The sequence below is a fragment of the Ptiloglossa arizonensis genome, chromosome 1 (assembly GCF_051014685.1).
Source record: "Ptiloglossa arizonensis isolate GNS036 chromosome 1, iyPtiAriz1_principal, whole genome shotgun sequence".
In the NCBI taxonomy this organism is placed as follows: domain Eukaryota; kingdom Metazoa; phylum Arthropoda; class Insecta; order Hymenoptera; family Colletidae; genus Ptiloglossa; species Ptiloglossa arizonensis.
In genome coordinates this window covers 34,683,915-34,702,709 of record NC_135048.1, presented here as the reverse complement: position 1 = coordinate 34,702,709, position 18,795 = coordinate 34,683,915, and the positions used below count along the sequence as shown (strand labels likewise).

General features: G+C 40.4%; 6 protein-coding genes and 1 long non-coding RNA gene across 13 annotated transcripts; 3 read left to right on the top strand and 4 right to left on the bottom strand.

Annotated features, from left to right (window-relative positions):
• The first annotated feature begins 710 nt into the window (after positions 1-710).
• Positions 711-7,355, top strand: LOC143145233 (uncharacterized). 5 transcript variants are annotated; one of them, XM_076308440.1, is made up of 3 exons: positions 711-2,453; positions 2,529-3,571; positions 3,854-7,355. In XM_076308440.1, exon 1 carries the CDS (start codon positions 1,386-1,388, stop codon positions 1,809-1,811), a length of 426 nt encoding a protein of 141 aa, XP_076164555.1. In that variant the 5' UTR covers positions 711-1,385; the 3' UTR covers positions 1,812-2,453; positions 2,529-3,571; positions 3,854-7,355. The 5 variants fall into 4 exon arrangements, with proteins under 5 accessions (XP_076164555.1, XP_076164563.1, XP_076164547.1 ...); XM_076308432.1 differs by lacking the exon at positions 3,854-7,355 and having other exon boundaries at positions 2,529-2,761; positions 2,834-2,852; XM_076308413.1 differs by having other exon boundaries at positions 711-3,571.
• A 665-nt stretch (positions 7,356-8,020) lies between these two features.
• Clp (cleavage and polyadenylation specificity factor subunit 4) lies at positions 8,021-9,813 on the top strand. Its single transcript, XM_076322113.1, has 4 exons — positions 8,021-8,404; positions 8,672-8,875; positions 9,057-9,246; positions 9,325-9,813. The coding sequence occupies exons 1-4, from the start codon at positions 8,302-8,304 to the stop codon at positions 9,686-9,688; spliced, it is 861 nt and encodes a 286-aa protein (XP_076178228.1). The 5' UTR covers positions 8,021-8,301; the 3' UTR covers positions 9,689-9,813.
• Positions 9,814-9,942: 129 nt separating this feature from the next.
• Abp1 (Actin binding protein 1) lies at positions 9,943-12,781 on the bottom strand. The gene is made up of 5 exons (XM_076322070.1): positions 12,557-12,781; positions 11,974-12,142; positions 11,649-11,881; positions 11,402-11,579; positions 9,943-11,322 (listed from the first exon to the last, which is right to left on the bottom strand). Exons 1-5 carry the CDS (start codon positions 12,637-12,639, stop codon positions 10,561-10,563), a joined length of 1,425 nt encoding a protein of 474 aa, XP_076178185.1. The 5' UTR covers positions 12,640-12,781; the 3' UTR covers positions 9,943-10,560.
• LOC143152237 (U6 snRNA-associated Sm-like protein LSm2) lies at positions 12,474-14,813 on the top strand. Its single transcript, XM_076322125.1, has 5 exons — positions 12,474-12,798; positions 13,331-13,382; positions 13,473-13,540; positions 13,617-13,707; positions 13,788-14,813. The coding sequence occupies exons 2-5, from the start codon at positions 13,380-13,382 to the stop codon at positions 13,911-13,913; spliced, it is 288 nt and encodes a 95-aa protein (XP_076178240.1). The 5' UTR covers positions 12,474-12,798; positions 13,331-13,379; the 3' UTR covers positions 13,914-14,813.
• Positions 12,652-13,324, bottom strand: LOC143152246 (uncharacterized). Its single transcript, XR_012993539.1, has 2 exons — positions 12,975-13,324; positions 12,652-12,790 (listed from the first exon to the last, which is right to left on the bottom strand). It is a non-coding gene; the product is annotated as an uncharacterized LOC143152246 (long non-coding RNA).
• Positions 13,945-15,214, bottom strand: LOC143147705 (carbonyl reductase [NADPH] 1). The gene is given in 6 exon segments (XM_076313266.1): positions 13,945-14,428; positions 14,482-14,694; positions 14,697-14,777; positions 14,848-14,981; positions 14,983-15,110; positions 15,197-15,214. Coding segments are annotated over 6 exon segments (873 nt in total). The 3' UTR covers positions 13,945-14,129.
• A 126-nt stretch (positions 15,215-15,340) lies between these two features.
• Pop1 (POP1 ribonuclease P/MRP subunit) lies at positions 15,341-18,515 on the bottom strand. Of its 3 annotated transcripts, XM_076322026.1 has the most exons (4): positions 18,434-18,509; positions 18,186-18,344; positions 16,672-18,015; positions 15,343-16,598 (listed from the first exon to the last, which is right to left on the bottom strand). In XM_076322026.1, exons 2-4 carry the CDS (start codon positions 18,307-18,309, stop codon positions 15,547-15,549), a joined length of 2,520 nt encoding a protein of 839 aa, XP_076178141.1. In that variant the 5' UTR covers positions 18,310-18,344; positions 18,434-18,509; the 3' UTR covers positions 15,343-15,546. The 3 variants fall into 3 exon arrangements, with proteins under 3 accessions (XP_076178150.1, XP_076178141.1, XP_076178132.1); XM_076322035.1 differs by having other exon boundaries at positions 15,341-16,580; positions 18,186-18,515; XM_076322017.1 differs by having other exon boundaries at positions 15,344-16,598; positions 18,186-18,515.
• Positions 18,516-18,795: the final 280 nt, after the last annotated feature.

Sequence of the window (18,795 nt, the reverse complement as noted above, 5' to 3'; positions counted from 1 at the left end):
GAAATCGAACGGTGGCCGAAACCGGAAACGATTGGCCACCGATACGCGTGCCTCCGCGGAACTTACGAGCTCGTCGAGCGCGTCTCGTCTCTCTCGGTCGTCGTTCGAGAACGCGGCAAGACCACCGTGTCCGTTCGTTCCCGCGCGACGAGAACAACCATCGATCGCGGAAAAAGAAAACCGTACGTGGAAACGAATCCTCGGTTATCGTACGAGAGAGATTCGTCGAGTTGTCTCCGGTTGTCGCCAGCTGCGAGGGTGATTCACGCGTAACGTTAGAACCTGTAATCGAACGCGTCGAAATTTATACGCTGTACGCGCGCTGGTTATCGCGCGACGCGAGCGTCCTTCGCGCCGCGTTTACGAAACTCGAGCGGGTACGCGTTAATCGCCGCGCCGAAACGGCACCCGATCGGTTAGGTTTGCTCCCCGTACGGTCCCGGACCGTGCCACGAATCTTCGAAGAGTTTGGCGCGCGTCCAAAGCAAGGAACCGAACGAGACGCGGACCGAGACGAAGGAAAAGCTCCGGGCACGGCTCGCGTTTCGGACAGGTGCTAGCCGAACGGTTCCTCGAGCGGTCCTCGAGCGGTCCTCGGCCGATCGATCCCGACCATATGCCCTCGAACGCGACGAAGAACTGCGCGGTGACGTTATAAATAAAACCGGGGGAATTCGAGACGCGATATTATGTCTGGACGAGTCCTCCTTCTGCCCCATACCTCCGCGTCCTACCGAGCGAGAGAGGCCGCTCCGTAGTCGCTTTTCACGAGAAACTGGTTTTCATCGCGCCACCGTCGAGTATCTCGGTATCAGCGGTGCCCGAAGAAAGCTCCGTGTGCTCCTGGGACCTCGTCGCTTGTACTCACGGGAGTCGGGTAATGCGGCTTTAATGCTCGAAGATGCAACACGAGACGCGTCCTGCCCGCTGCGAAACGAATTCGATTTAAAAACTGCTCTATCGCGTGTTCACGTGTTAGCGTAGGGTGTGTATAGTATGGCAGGGTGGGTTACGCAATTCGATCGGGTCGTATCTTTACTCGTGGATCGACGATGGAAGAAAGTGGCGATGGAACAACCTGTACCGTTTCGTAATGCCCAACTTGCTACGAAATTATTATTACCGCGCGTGCCACGATGCGCCCGCAAAGTGCAACAACTCGTCATTCTTTTTCTCCTTCTTGTCCTTTTCTTTTCATTCTTCTTCTACGTGGAACGGAATCGTGTCTCTCGCGGAAGGGACGTACGGAAAATTGACCGTGGCGAACAAATTGGAAAAGTTGGCTACCGATCGAGCGGAGAGCTTTCGCCGAAAGAAACACCCCGTGGGTCCGGTTTCTCGCTTTCGATGACCGGTGGAAAAGCACCGTGGGACACGATCGAGAGATGGAACTCGGTTTTTCATTCGTCGCGACTCCGTGTACTCCGGAGTCTCGTACGGTGGACGTTCGTGACGACCGCGCGACCAAGATAAAAGGTGAAAAAAAGAAAGAAAAGAAAAAGAAAAAAAAGGAAAGAAACGGAGGTAGAGGTGTGAGTTATCTTCGCGAGTTCGCGTCATCTCATCCGTCGGCCTATAATCGTTACGTACGAAAAACTGGTTTACCGGAGCACCGACGGACCACTTATCTAACGAGTATCTTTCATCTGATATTCCGTGAGCACGGTTCCCGAAAACGACCGTGCATTTGTACACGAAGCGACGAAAACGCGCGGCGGAACGCTCGGTTTCTTTTTTTCAAGCTGAAACTTTCAACCGCGTCCTCGATAAGCATCCTCGACACCCCCCTAAAGGCTTCCAGCTCTGATTAAGTGTAGCGCGGTTAGACAAGGACGAACGTTCTCGCGGCTTTAATTTAGGAGTCGAGGTTCGTGCACGGTATCTGTAAATAATATCGGTTCTCACAGTGAATCCTTGCGCGCGCGCTTCTCGAGGATTCACCTCTGGCGACCACCGGTCCCCCCGCTGACGTTGATCGCTGTAATTCCTTTATGACCTTAACGCGTTGCGTTTCGAATATTAAACTTTTGGGCGGCCCGTTCGACGATGTCGTCGCCGTCACCGTCGCGGCGTCGTCTCACCGTAGGCGGGGTTTCATCGAAACGAACCGGTGGACATGGTTTGTACCTTTTCAAGGAATATTTCCCTTTGTGGAAACGATATACGTACGTGACGGGCCGGGTTTAGCAGCTTACCCCTCTGGGAATAACATTTCCGCCGCATTACAAATTCCTCTTTGTCGACGGTACGGGCTGACGGAAGTCGACTATCGCGGTTGGCTTTCGGCCCTGACCCAACGATCGCGCTCCTGAAATCCCTTGACAAATAAATCGTACCACGTCGAGCGGCTCACCCTCGGTTTCACGATCCGCGCGAATAAACGTAAACGTTTATCGCGGAAACGATCCGAGAGTTTCCGCCGCTCGCACCTAGACACCGTAGGGGATACCACGGTTCGTTCCGAAGTCGATATTCGTCGATCGGTAGTCAACGGGAAAACCTGACTCATCCGTGGCTCCGTGTAACAGGTGTTGGACGACGCGCGGTGTTTGGCTCGCTTCAACAGGTAAGGGACCTGCAGCGCCGAGCCGATGGCTCGCAGGCAACGGACCGTTTCGCAGGTGAAACCCGCAGCTGCGACGCGAGACAGACCGACGGAAAAGAAATCGCTTTATTTGACACGCCATCCCTTCCGTGGGTCTTTCGTCGAGACGACGAGACGACGAGACGACGCACAAGTCTCGTGCACGAGTCACCGTTGGTAAGTCGTCGCTCGGAACGAACGCGGATTCGATCGAACGTAACCGAGTAAGTTCGAACGTGGAATCGCAAGCGTTTCAGCTACCGATACCATCTACCCATCCGACCGCTCTGGGAACAGGTGGAGAGGTTTACCCTTCTGGCCCCTGCTTTGTCCCAACTACCGACTCATCGACGGTGGACGCATACTCCGGTAGTCCCTCGAAACGCGGACAATCTCGAACCGACGTAGCCAACGGACAAGATCCAAAGTCGTAGACGATGCGTTTACGAGGTACAAATTGGAACGCCCCGGGCCCGTGATGCGTCTCCGTCTTGTCGGTGAACCGGCTCGATGCTTTCGTTACGAACCTAGGAGCACCCGACAGCTTCGTTGTCGCCTGCCACGACTGGTGAGCTCATTTCTCTTCCTCGAGTCGTCCGTAATACTCGAAAACGCGAATCTCGAGAGCCGAAGATACTCCAAGATGGTCTCCATAGTGGAGAAAGCTACCCCTGAAGGAAACTTATAAATCTCGAGAGCCGAAGATACTCCAAAATGGTACTCTCCATAGTGCAGAGAGCTGCCTCTGAAGGAAACTTACGAATCTCGAGACTCGAAGATACTCCAAAATCTCCATAGTAGAGAAAACTACCCCTGAAGGAAATTTACGAATCTCGAGAGCCGAAGATACTCCAAAATGGTAGTCTCCATAGCGGAGAGAGCTACCCCTGAAGAAAAGCTACGAATCCGAGGATAAGGGCGCGAGAAAACATTTTTAACGAAGAGAAACGAATATTGTACACCACAGGGTGAAACGCGCTCCGAATGGTACGAAACCCGTGAAACACGGTAGCGTCGAGTCGCATCGGTCGCAAGAACGATGACTCGAAAACGAGTCGACGAGACGCGCTTATAAGTGTTACGTTCTATTTATATCCAGGCGAGTAGATTTTTCCCGGTATCGTTTTAAATATACAACGCTGTTTGTGTTTCATCGACTCGAGCGACCGACTACCCGTGCTTCGCATATTGATAATCGGGCGGTCCCGATTTTTCGAACATCGCACGAACCATCGTCGCGTGTACACATTTTCTTTCCTCCGTCGCTAGGTCTCCTACGAAGAAGTTTCGAAACCGAGGTGCTCCACATACCGCGAGGAAAGTCGATGTTCGCTTGGTCGGAGAACACCGTTCCGTCGTTGGAGTTTCGGAAAGATTCGAAAGCGGCGTATCGTAGAAGTTCGTTACGCCCGGTCCACTCCAGGTGCGAAACGATAGACTCGTCCGAGACGATCTACCCGAAAGGTTTTTCTTTCGGTTTCGCGGGACGGAGCGTCGTACCTCGGAGCAAACACGGTGCCGGCGGTATCGATGTCTCGTAGCTGGTTTGAAAATATTTGCGGATAATTTCCACGGACCGTCGGCGCGGTGCAGGAAGTCACGAGGAGCAGCGATTCTTTTCCGTGCGTGCTTTCTACCCGGCGAGGAAAAGGTCAGCGCACCGTCGTTTGTTGCCCGGTAGAACACACATCGCGCGTGATGTGTGCCCGACGTAAGTGGAGCCCATGGTCGATGGGTACGACGGGCACGCTGGAGGTGCATAAACACACATAGAAGTGGAAACTTGCCGGGATTGGCAAGAGAGCTGCCGACCGAGTTCGCCGGAGACACGGCTGGCCGCCTGTGGCTTCGCTCTGCCGCTTTTCGTCTCTCCTTTTCTCCGCGTCCGTCCCTCTTCCCTCGCGATTACCACCTTCCCTACGTAGGATTCTGCCGTGAACGAACCACCAACCCTCCGCACCTAACGCACCGAGGAGGTGGTGTCTTCCACGTTGCAGGTGCGCGCGCCTATACGGGGTGGCCTTCAAATCCAACCACCAACGCTCGGGAGAAAAGCGTTGGAAAATTTAACCGAAACTGTACGAGTCACCCTCGCGACGCAATCCCCTCACCGGAGAGCGGTTACGATAAATGCAAACTTCCATGATCGTAGATTGTACTCACCGTAACGATCGCGGGATGATAACGAGCGCAACTCGTCGCGAAAGAGAAGAGAGAAAAAACGTACGTTACCAAAAGATTCCATCCGGGCGAATCTATTTACGTGGGTAGCTAAATATAGTACCGTTGTGTGGACACGGGACAAAAAAAAGTCCGCGAATTGTTTCACGATGGATCGTGAACGCGTCGTTAAATATTTTCTCTCCTTGACGGAACCTCTCGGACCGCGAAATTCGAAAAGGTCGTTTCGAGTGCTCGATCGATCGATTCGATCGGGCACCCTCGCGCCGCGAACGAACCGTACGGTCGCGCTGGGCGGCCCCGTGCGTCGAAAAACCGAAAGTAACGAGGAGCTCGACGACGTGGCCGAATCTCCTCGCGAAGCGTCGCGATCGCTCACGGCCGCGAGCTGCGATGATTCGTTCGCGTGGACTCGATTATGAAATTTCCAGCGATCCGTTAGTCGGAACGGGCATAAATCAAGTCGCAGTTCGCGGCAGATGCGACTGCCGTGGCCCGTTACGCGTGCAAGCCGCGAGTTCTTTGATCGCGGCAGCGTCGTTTCGCGACGAGCATCTGTCGCCCGTAAAGTGATTTTTAGCCGGTCGTCTAGCGGGAGTCGTGTACCGCGACACCCGCGACCGTCGAAAAATTCCACTCGTGAAATGATTTTCCTTCGAATTTACGATCGATCGAATCTACGCGAACCTAACCGCGATTCTTGCACGCGAACGTGTCGCGTTCACGGCTGGAAGGGATACTCGCTTGGTAACAAGTACCGCGTTCTTCCGTTCGGGACCAGAGCGAGTCGATCGATAAAAGATCCAAAGTAACGAAAAATATTCTTTCGCGTATACTTACGAAACAGAGTAAACCGTTGGCGAACAACGAGATCGATCGTAACTGTCTTCCGTGCACGTGTTGGGAAAATATTTACTTCGTTAATTGTACCAACATCGATACTCGCAATTATATTCGTCGATCCCGCTGACGAAATTTGACACGATCTATGAAAATCGAAACAACCACGCGGATACTTTCGCGCCACCCGTTAGACGATTTAGCCGGGCTTCCGAGGTTAGCCCGGAGTTGCCGGTAGGGGCAGCGCACGAAGAAACGAACGAGCGAGGCTCACTCTTGCAGAGTGCCGCTGTTAGCGCATCGCACTATGACTAATTACGAGTACAACCCACCCCGCTGTCGGCCGATACGGCCCTATAAACGCTGGAGCACCACCGCGAGTCATTGTTCCTTTCCACGTCTCTGCGTGCTACCTTCGTCCCCGTTCCTCCGCCATCCTGGCTTTTTTCCTTGCTGCTCTCCTTCTTCTGTCTCCTCAGCCGTTCGCGTATTCGCTCGGGGGTACCGAAGCGACTCGCGAATAGCTCGTGCCTCGAACGCGGCTACAGTCACGGCATGCACTTTCCTGACAAGGCTTCTACCCCGTAATAGGCTCCGATTTTCTAACTTTTCTTCGTCAAATTTCATACATGGACGACTCTTTTCTCGGAATATCGAGCCGGATAATTTTATGCGATCCGACGTTGTTTCTCCAACGCCATTACCGCCACCAACTGTGAAACCTACGTGTGCGATACTTTCGAGCAAGCGCATTCTATCGTAATTATCACGATGATCTCGACAACGCTCCCTACGCGCTGCGACATCTACAATTGTAATAGGAAGTATCTGGCTAATCGTCGTGTTTTCTTAGCGGAGCTACGATTCGACCGTGATATACCGTTCCGACGGGATTTGGCTCACCATAACCGGTGAAGCTCGCGTCAGTAAATGATCCTTCCGAGTAATCTATTCCGTGGCAACCGAGGTGCCCGTGGTTTCTCGCCTCCGTAATTTAGGAGGAAACGATTTACTGTTTCCGGTAATGGGCACCAGCAAACCGTGTCCGCGTAGAGTCACGGTTTGAAGACGGAGAAGCGACCGATTAACAAAAAGCGCGTTTGTTAGCGTGTACCGCGCAACGGTCGCCTAATTTGGACGGTACCGTTACGCGGAGCAAATACGAGCCGGGGGGAATAAAAGTTGGCAGGAAGACTTAATGACATATTGTGCCTATAACTACACCAGTAATTATTGCCCCTGAGCTTCGCGCTGTGTAATTAAAATTATTTACGATAAATTTATCCCGATGAAAATTAAACCAAGGGAAGAAGTTTGTAGCTTTTAACACCTCTGCGAGTACTGTTGAATAAATAAAAGTTCAGATAGTTTTCTAACGTCTTTGGTTTGTCGTGGGTACTATGAATTTCTCGTGGTTCGCACGTATTTACGAGTTCTGTGCCATTGTTCCGTCAGCACTGTCGGTATCTTTCCACGAATAGACGATATTACTGTAGGAAGGCTAGGAGCGCGAAAGACACGGAAGGTAGGAGAACATCCTGTGTCGTAGGACCCCCCTTCACGCTCTGCTGGCTTTACTTCGTAACGCTGATTTCCTAAGTATTCTTCCTTTCCATGGTGTACCGAGCTAAGTCGAAGAAGAGAGCGAGGAGAAACTGGCCGCCTTTCCGACACAAAAATAGCGATACTCTTAATTAAAGTCTATCGATCTACTCCGCGAGTACGTTTTTACGCGTATTTAACTATTAATCTCGCGAGGTAAAACAATGAGATCCAACGGAATGATACGAAACAAAAGTATTTTTGCGTTTAGAGTGTACCGTACGATGTTGCAATTTTAACTCGTTCGCGTTTAACAGGATAAAGTAAACCTTGTACGCATTTCTTTTTCAGTTTATTAATATTACAAATTTTTTAACGTAATGCAAACTTACCGTTTTAGCGAATCCTTAATTTGCTACATCGTTAAACTCTTGTTTTATCGGTATTAAGAAATGTAAATTGTGTCGACTAAATTACTATTAATAATATTCCATCGTATTGTTTTAATTAATTTAGATTCGGATTTTAATTAGATTCGATACTTTCAACATTTCTTATTCCAACAATTAGAGTGATTCCGTATTACGTAGCGCTCTCTACTACTATTAAAGTTCGACAAAAATACACTCTAATTGCGGAGGATAGTTTACCTGTACCATCGTTGGATAATTTTACAGTTAACTTATTCACGTATGATATACCTCGGGTCATAGAAGCGACAAGTTTTCTACATTCATTGCCTTTACCGACTTTGGTAATTGAGTCGAATATTGTACAAATACCATCCTTAAACCTAGAGGGCACTGTACAACCACTGTTTTATCATCGGATCGGTACAACAGCAACTTCCATAAGATGCCAGGTCTATCTTAGACCTTATCTGTGGTATAATTACCGTGGTATTATCAACACACGTGCAAAACGATGATCGCGTGTGCAGGAAGTCAAAGTTTTCGCGATTTCTTTTGATCGACAAAAAGTGTAAATTAGGGATACTTTTAAATTGAAAATATATGAAAATAGTATTGAATATGCGCGTTGTTAGATAAATATTTAACCATAGAAAGCTTTACACAAGAATGAAGTTACTGGTAATGTGTATTCGGTAGAGACGAGTATATTTGATTGTGATTGTTGAAAGGTTTGAAATAATAATGGAATGCATAGTAGCAAACGTAGATCACATGCGATTTGATATTGAAGTTGCTCTTGACGAACAATATGGAGCTCTTCCGTTACCATTTACTGGAATGGATAGTACGTAATTGTCTTTTCTGTGTATACCGATATACACTTCGTTAGGTTATACCATGGAAAACATAGAACAAGTTAGCAACGTAAACATAGCAAAATGTGTCGATTTAAGTGTAAAATAACAAATATTGTTGCTGTATATTTCTTGAATAAAAAATGTTTCATTACATTGACAATTTTTAACGGAATATTAATCTTTTAATTTACGTTTACATTGTTTAATTGTAATTGATTAGGTTTATTCGATCTCCAATCTAATATGTTTTTTAGAATCCACTGCTGCGGTATGTCAATTTTATCCAAGAGGTACGTGCGTTAAAGGAGCCTCCTGTCCGTTTAGGCACGTACGAGGAGACCGTACAATTGTATGTAAACATTGGCTAAGAGGTCTTTGTAAAAAGGGCGATCAATGTGAATTTTTACACGAATATGACATGACAAAAATGCCAGAATGTTATTTTTATTCTAGATTTAGTAAGTGCATTTAATATATAAAATTGTGTCTTTATTATTACATCTAGGAGCACATTTATAGTACACTTATATCTTTTCCTTTCCTTAAATGTTTCGAGATAATATATATTAATAAACAAGTATCTGTTGACATTGCTGTTTTCTCAATACGTGTGTATTAATGTTGATTATGAATTATTAGATGCCTGTCACAATAAGGAATGTCCATTCTTGCATATCGACCCAGAAACTAAAGTTCGAGATTGTCCTTGGTACGACCGTGGATTTTGTAGGCACGGGCCATTGTGCAGACATCGACACGTGCGTCGTGTTCTTTGTATGGCATACTTAGCTGGATTTTGTCCCGAGGGTCCAAATTGTAAATTTATGCAGTAAGTTTGTTGTGAAAATTTTTTAGATATCTATTGTTTAAATTTAACGTCTTGTATAATGTTTTCTAATGTTTATAGTCCAAGATTTGAATTACCAGCGGTACAAGATATGCAACCTAAAGAAGGAAAGAAAGTGATGATTACGTGTCACTTTTGCGGAGAAGGCGGTCATAAAGCTATTTACTGCAATAAAATGCCGCCCGATGTACGCGAAGCACAAGTTAGGCAAGAAATAGAAGGTAATTCTCATTCTGCGCATCACATGAATATGCATAACGGACCACCTCCTCGAGGACCGCAAAAGCCGCTCGAAGAGGTCACTTGTTACAAATGTGGAACTAAAGGTCATTATGCTAACAAATGTCCAAAAGGTCATTTAGCATTTTTAAGTCATGCAGGAGGTAGTGGAGGTGGAAGTCAGAATCAAAATTATCGCAGATGATTTTACTTATTTTATTTGTATAACATTCATATTGTGATTCTATTTTAATTCAGTAAGCTCACTTACCTGTAAAGATTTCTACATCGCATAGTAAAATAAGTTTAATAAATCCGATTTGACATTGATTTTTACTACACTAATTCCAACACCTACATGTAAAATAAAATGAAAGTATTTGTAGAATAAAATTGAAAGCATTTTTGTAATAAAAATTTTAACGAATCAATGGACATTGCTAACTAAAACACCATCGGTTACTATAACAAATTTAAGTATTTATTATTTAAAGAATTAAACATATTTCTAAATAAGTAGTTATTACACTTTGTAAATGCTTTTAAAGGGTATTTCGCTAAGTTATTAAATACGCTATTCCTATGATCGCATCGATTTTCGTCAGAGAATGTTATAAAAAGATATATTCGTTTACTGCTAATTTATTTTTCGTTCGTGACGTTAAACATGGGAAGACGTACTTCGCCATTTGTGTATGTATTGGCATTGTGATACTATTAAAGTTTAAAATCTTGACCGCTAAAATATTAACAATATTTATTTTCTGCGTGATTATTATTAGAAATATTAAATTCCTTCCTTAGTGAATAAGTGAGTGTGGGGGGGGGGGGGCGTGTACGTGTGTGTGTGCATTCATCTTTAAAACGTAATTCGTTATTCCGTTATGAATACGTACTATTCTTCGGAATATGTTATGTGTCTAAATAATTGAAATTATACGTTCTGTATTAAAAGGAAAATGCAAAGTCACGGTAACAATGAAAATACTGAATATCACTTTTTGTATGTAAACAAGCAAGCACGGTTTCCTTTCAATTAGAAACAAAGGTATTCTATTTTTACAAGCGCGTTTCTTATCATGTCGTGTTATACTCGATAACTTCAACATAATTAGCGGGAAAAAGTCCATAAGTTCCATCAGGTCCAAGACCTTGCCACCATCCTTCATCAATAGCATCTATGTGTGTAATAATGTCTCCAGGATCAAAAGTAATTTCCGTATCATCGGCTGCTTGATAATCGTACAGTGCTCTTGCTATCATTCCTTCGTTGTTTGGATCGAAGTATAAGTACTGGCCATCCATTTGATTGTACAATTCATTTTCAGTAACTACTTCTTTCGTTACTGATGGTGGTTCAGGTTCTTCTTGTGGTTCAGTCGCTTTTGACTCTACGGGTTGATTTTGAGCCGAGGGTGCAATCGAAACAGAATTTGTCACTCCATCCAAGTTACGTGTCGTATTTGCTTCGATTTTTACTTCTTCCTGTACTTTAGTTTGTGGTATATCCTTTTGCTGACTCTCCTCGAGCGCTTTTTTAGCTGCTTCCACGTGACTATTTTTCTGAACATATTGTTGCTGTACCGACGACGACTTCATTTGACCGGCAGCCGAATTTTGCTCAAAAACTGCTCGTGCATTTATCGTTCTTTGAGCTATTAATTGTTGCGTTTCCTTACTTCTTTGCCGTCGCAATTCTTCGCTACGTGACTTATGACTATCGTCAACGTCGTTACTGTAATGTTGACTTGCTGCCATTTGATTGCGTAAATTGTTTGCCTCCTCGGCGCGTTGTTCTGCCATTTTTTGTCGTGCTATTGAATTTTCTTTGGCAGTGACCTATGAACGTATTGAAATTCTATTAATAAAATATTTAATGGCAAACATTAGATTCAAATTTGTCATTATATCTATTTACTTGTTGTTCTCTAAGTAGTGCTTCTTTTTCCTCTCGAGTTCTAATTTCTTCTTCGAGCCGTTGACGTTCCTGCTCGCACTTAATGCGTTCCTGTTCTAGTCTCTTTTTCTCTTCCATTTCTTCTTTTTGCCAAAATTGATCTCGTTCAGTTGCATTTATTTCTTGCTCTGGGATTACTCTGAAATGTATATTTTCTTTAAGTTTAAAAATCGCACATCTGTATCAATAATCAAACGATAATAAATACCTGCGATATGTGGTACCAACAGGACCTGCGTTACCTTCGTTCTCACCACGTGGCTCGTTGAATTTGTATGCAGAAGCTGTTGCTCTGGCAAGCTTCTCCATAATAAAATCTATCTCGACATCGTCTTCGGAACGAGCATTAATTGTTATATGAGCACCTTTCAGTAATTTTTCTACATCTCTAATATGATTTGCACAAGTACCCTTTCTAACTATTGGTGCACCTTCTCCTTGCTAAAATATAAATTTCAATATGTCAATACTTTATATTTCATCAAAGATCCATATATAAGAATTGTAAAAGTTTTTTGTTCATAAATTCTTACCCAATTTATTAAAAGACATTTTGGCAAGCTTGTTTTAGTGTCTATTACTCGACAAAAGGCATACATAATATAATTACTGTTTAACCGATCAATTAACTCCTCCAAACCACCAGCTCCTGTTCCAACAACTTTTAAATTATTAGTCTGCCCTTCGTATCCAAATAGAGACCTGTATGTGCAATTTGAGAAACAATTAATTACACACTGTCTTAAACATTTGACACGATAATATTGTTCATAAAATTTGACACAGCATTAACACTGACGGAAACAAATTCAAGAATGTTACATTCTTTATTATTTTAAAAGCAACATACATTTTTCATTTTTTAAGTCTGTTCACTTATCAACTGGTGCAATGAATACTATAGAATATATGTATGCTTTATGACAGTAAGTAGCAATTGCGTGTCTCGCGCTATTTATACGTATGTATCGATAACGGCAAAAGAAGCAGTTACTAATTAGAGGAATGCGATTTATTTGTAGGTTTAATTGAACATTCATGTTCGTTAGTAAGAGGGACGATGTGCATAACCAGGACGAGAAAAATGTAACAGTGAAGGAAAAGATGAGAGCCTACCAGTTAGTAGACGATTTATCGTCGACTACGCTGTGCCAGGCAGCCACCAAAGCGTCTTTGTTTTTCGTTAAATTAATTGACATGTTTCTCAATTAGTTCATAAGAGATCAACCGTAACAACGAATCCGATCGAGTTGCTACTGGCGAATTAATGTCACAGACGCATCTTCTCCTTTCGCCATTTTGATTAAATGTCAACGCCCTTCTGTTACCAACCGCAAAACAGTGATCTTCCTGTATAGGTAACACGTTTGAATCATCTTACGAGTAATTAAATGAATTTTTCTTTAAATTGCACAAATAAGTACGAGATATAAAGAATGCTAAAACATATTTTGACAAATCTTTATTGAAAAGCCGACATTGATGATATTCTTTGAAACTACGTACAAAGAACGATTGGTGGCGTTCTACGTACCGATGGACGACGCTCCAATCATAAGAGTAACACTAGCAACTGAATACTTGATGCAATCAAAATGTTTTATATAGTACAAAATTATCAGACTATTTCAATTTCTATCTTCTATCTGTAATTTTAATAGTGAACACGTAGCGTTCGATTGCAAGTTTAAGTATAAAGATGTTCTTGTATGCATATTATGTGGACCAATCGAAAGAAATATCAAATTTAACATCCATTGAAAAATAAATCTAAACTCGATAACGTGCGGTGACACTTTCAAAATTGTCATCATAGCGATTTTCTGCTAGAATCTAAACGAACTGGTTTTTAAGTTTAATAATATTTACACTATCTTATTTAAATAATAGGATAAAAATTAAAGGATAAAAAAGATTTAATATTTTTAATTTATCAAGAATGGTAAGTTTACAGTTTTTTGTTTGGTCAGTTAATATTCGTAATTTTTTTTTAACCAGAACGAGGTAACTTTATTTTAATATTTATTTACAGTTATTTTATTCGTTCTTTAAATCCTTGATCGGAAAGGATGTCGTTGTGGAATTAAAAAATGACCTTAGGTGAGTTGATAAAAAATTGAGCATTGTATGCACATTTAATAAAATTTTCTAAAATTAAAGATTGGTTTACTTCTAGCATTTGTGGCACTCTGCACTCTGTCGATCAGTACCTGAATATTAAGTTAACAGACATAAGTGTAGCTGATCCCGATAAGTATCCTCATATGGTTTGTAATATTTATAATTTTTGAAACTTTATACTCTGAGTAGACTTCGTAAGGTAAAATAAGTATATATTATATTGTAGTTATCGGTAAAAAATTGTTTCATTCGAGGATCAGTTGTACGCTATGTACAATTACCAGGGGATGAAGTGGATACTCAATTATTGCAGGATGCTGCACGTAAGGAAGCTGCAGTTCAAGCAAGATAGTTGATAGTGTCTTATGCTTAAAAGTGTCATTGATATCTTTTTTATTGCGAAAACCATCATTAATACACAGTGATTATGTAAAATATAAATTTTTGTATCTATAAGTATGTAAAATGAATTTTCTCATAAAATTAACTATTCTGATTAACAAACATAACTTTTATTATATATATATATATATATATATATCTCATAATACAAAAAGGAATATTCAGTTCATGCACTTTTTGTCCATTCTTTCAATGACTTATCTTGCCAAATGTATTTGTCTTTGATGTTTGTATTCAATAGTAGTAAAGCACAGAAAATAAGGGCTTTGGCACCTAGAAGTGATCTCAAATTTTCCCAGTGGTTAGACCTATCAGTATAGAAATAGCCAGAGTGTACAGTGTTTACTAAAAGATCTTTTCGTGAGTCCAAATTGAAATAGGTTTGATGAATTCTAGTTAAGACAAACACTCCTACTTCACTCACAAAATAAGCAGAATTTGGTCAATCATTTTTCAAGTGTGTGTCTGTTTTTGCAGCACTGAAAGTTCATTTGTTTTTAAATTTAATGGCTATGTACTATTTAAATTAAAAAATTGTATTAATTTGACGTTCTCAACCAATTCACACATGATATTATCCAATTTTTCTTCTGTAAGTTTTAGATCAGAAAATCGTTTTTTTAATCATTCACTAGGAATTGATGATAGATGACCAGAAAAACTTGAAACATGTACTATGCGTACATGTGGTCTTAATAATGGATAAAGTATACTACATACTTTTCTCACACTATTCTTAGTGTTTTTTCAGCTTCCTGTGAAAATGGTTCTATAAGAGCTGTTCATGTGTATAAGAACAAATATGCATTATTGTCTTTGAGAAAATAAATTAGTCTGTAATCACCATGTATGTAATAGCAACATTGTAATTATTTATGACAAGCACATCTAGTCTCCATATGTTTTTTGCAAGTACTCTTGAAAGGTTTTAATACTATTTTCATCTGTAATATCAAGTCGATAGAACTGTGGTGTAAAACCTAGTTGCTCTAATTGCATAACCAATTGATTCCCGCGTAACATCGGGATCTATTAAATATACGATTCCGTCAAATTGTTGTAAAAGACCTTTCATAATGGCAAATCCAATTACTTTGCTTCCTCCTGTTACCTAAATGTTCGATTTAATAAGAGATATTACGATATCCTTGATAAGTAATTTAAAGAACAAATTTATAAAAATATATATATATATATATATTTTTTTTTTTTATAATGTTTGTAATTATTTACGACGGCCACACGTGCCATTATGCGTATGTAAGAAAATAAGGCTCAGAACTAAAAATAAGTAACTACAGTAAACGGTTAGTATTCAGATAATACTACTAATTTAAGTAAGTAGGTGTAATGGAGAGTATGGATCGATACGACTGTAGGTTATTGAAGTTCGAAATAGATATACGTATTTTAATAGTTTTACCGTTTTATTATTATATTGTATTAATTTTACTTACGGAAAAACAGACAATTAGTTAATTCTAGTCACAGTTTAATTGCGAATTATTTTAAATAACGATTTATACATTTTATTATTTATTTGCACAATAGAAAAAACAGAATGACAAAATTATCATTATTTGTTATGAAGTTACTACTTCCAATCTAGCAATTCTATATTGTCTTGTTTGAGTATTCCTGACAAGGATAAAGGTATATCTTTTATTTATTAATTCAATTATTGAATTTAACGTTACATATCCTAAACCTATACCTTTTGCTTCTACAAAGGAAAAATCACCCGCTGTTACGTATCCCATAATCTGTCTGTCACAGGAATGTTGTACATTGATACAATCAGGAAGATACAACTGAGACATTTTTTGAAACTGTTTGCAGATAGCTTCACGACTCATTTTTACTAAATCTTTTAACTTATTTTCGTGATCCGAAATTTTTAAGTTCTGACTTAATATTTGATTTATCTTATTAGCTAACGCATTTTTATGACGTCTTTTCTGTCTTTTTAAACATTTCAACAGAACTATGTGTTTTTTCCTTAAAGCTTTTCTAACAGTTTCATTTGAATCGTGATTTAATTTTTCAACGGGTCCTGACCATTTTTTATTGTGTTTAAATTTTTCTACATCTTCGGTTGTTGGCATACATATTATTGCAAACCTTCTAGGACGTCCCTTTTGTAAAACAGATATTTTAACGTGCACTAAACAGTTTCTGTTTTCAAATAAACTTAGATTAAGACTTGGTATGTAACTCTTTGATTTATTGTATTTGGCTTTGTTAACTTTTTCAATTGATAAATTTTCTTGCAATGATTGCAATAATATACGATTTCTTAACACAAAAAAGTCTTCAGCATTTGTCCATTCTTTCATTAGAATTTTCCATTCACAAAAGAAAGGACTAGCAATTCCAAGCTTTATAAAATTTACGCGCCTGTTTGGTGGATAGCGAAAATACTTTTCTGTCAATTCTAATTTAGTATTTAATGCTTCCCTTGTATAAGCAGGTGTGTCTGGGTCATTGATGTCTGGTGATTCCATATGTCCATATTCGAATGCAATAGATTTTGATTCCCTGAAGGCACCAACTCTCACACAACGGAGTATACATGCAAGCCAAACTGGCATTGCCCAATTTGCTGGAAGAATGACATCTATGGCAGAACTTAAACCTATTAAAATAATCTTAATATTATTTTTATATTTCTTATATCCTGTGTAAATTTGAAAGCACTTAATGAGTACCTGTGTTACCAATCCCTGGTTTTTGAATTAAAAGTATGGGAATCTTGGTCATGATTTCTTCATTAAAATATTTATCATTATTTATACCAGGAACTAAACACTTGCTTCTAAGCTTGTTAATGGCACTTGTTGTTACGCATGCCTTACTAACTTTTTGTCTTATTTCTTGTTCCCAAATAGGGCTAGAATTCGCATTTGTGGGTGGCACTGGCATTACTTCAACTGTCTGTGTGTATCTTTTTGGCTTAGCCCTTTTCTCAGGTAGGTAAAACCTTGGATCTAAGACTGTAAATCCAAGAACAATATTTGGTGGTAATTGACTAGGTGATTGTAGAGTCTTTAACATTTGCCACAGCTGTTTTTGAATTTTTAGAGACTCAATATTTTCTTGATTATTGTAATATTCTATATGCCATGATTTATTAGAGTCTTGAAACTCTTCTTCATAGTTCATTTGATTTTCTTCGGATGCTGCTACATTTGTACTATTCATTCTTAAACAAACTTTTTCATCAAAATTCGGCAATCGCAAAATGTTCGTTAAGACACTTATCGATAACGGACCGTAAAATCGAAATCGATTCAAAGTGTTCTTATGGATGCTCATTTTACAATTTTTATTGTTAACGTATAAATAGGAATTTATGTTTTCATTACTCGTGGAAATAGGGTCTGCAATATCAGATTGCAACTCAAAACTCGATACAATTTCCGCAACGAAATCGTCAAAAAAAGATGGATGTACCCAAATCCATATAGTTCTTAAATCGGAATGACTCGGTTTCCATAAAAAGTTAACATAACCGATCGGAAATTGAGGGTAACCGTTCTTTTTAAAAAACATTAAGGTGCCTTCTCGAGTGCCGGTAATAAAAATCTTCGCGGAAAATGTTAACCCCAGTGGATTGCAATGGTGTTTCAAAGTTTCCTTCAGAATTACTTCCGGACCATTTATTTCGACGGCTGTATAGTAAGAAATGTCTTGCATCAAGCAATGCTTTGCAACGGCACGGTAATTGGCCTTAAAACATTTGTCATTTGCGTGGATCGCGATTTTGTAACCCCATTTTTCGATCATATGAAAACGCTTTGCATGCCAAATGTGAGTCTCTAACCAAATTTTACTTCGTTGCCTTCGATTGTATTCCGAAAGTAAATTACGTGGTCGTCTGCGATATTTACGCGACGGCCTTTTAGTTTTAGGTGGTAATCCGGATTTGATCATTTGATTCAAATGTGCTTCCCGCAGTCTGCGCGGTAAACGCTTCGTATTATGAGACATTACGCGTCTGCGCATATACACTGGAAGCTTTTGAAATACAAGTTTCGTTTGTTGAGGATTCTCTGCAAATGTAAAAATATTGAAATCAAATTGTCCAACTGTTCAGTTTTATATACATTAATATTTCATATTTTATAAACCACAAAGATCTTAGTTTTTCGATCTTCAAAAGTGAAAACTATAATTATATCGCAATACTAATTAAAATGGAATAAAATATCTTTTAACATACCAATAGAATACGTCATTGCAGCAATTTCGCTGGCTCTCGAAGAAATAAGTTTCTTAACGTGTACTTCAATCGGCAACTTTTGAGAACCACCTAAGAATTCATCGAACTGCTTCTTTCCCGCCATCTTTGACAAATGCTTATTTTGAATCTTTGTTTACACTAAAGTGACACGGTATTCTCTCGTTTTATGTTTTTAATACATGAATCATCATAAAATAATACAAGATTAATATTTTATCGATACGCACGTAAATATGTACTTGTTATGTGTACAAATCGCAAATTATTTTATACTTTTTAACATTACTCCAATATCTATCTGACCTTGTAGTTGCACGTGTCGTAACGCACTAAAAGCATGGATGAAAGCATTTCAATTTACCCAGAATTGCTCGCAAGAAGCAAATTAGTAGAAACTATTTCACACGAGTGCCTGTAGGGGGCAACCTCGAGTGTATTGAAAATGGACTTATAAATTGAACTTGAGCATCTTCAAAATATTATTTCTTAGTTAAATTTGAAATGAAATTTATTTTTAGTACTGTGTGCGATCGTAAGAATCGTAATAACAATTCGTCTACTCTCGTACGTAAATGGTTAATTTTATTTC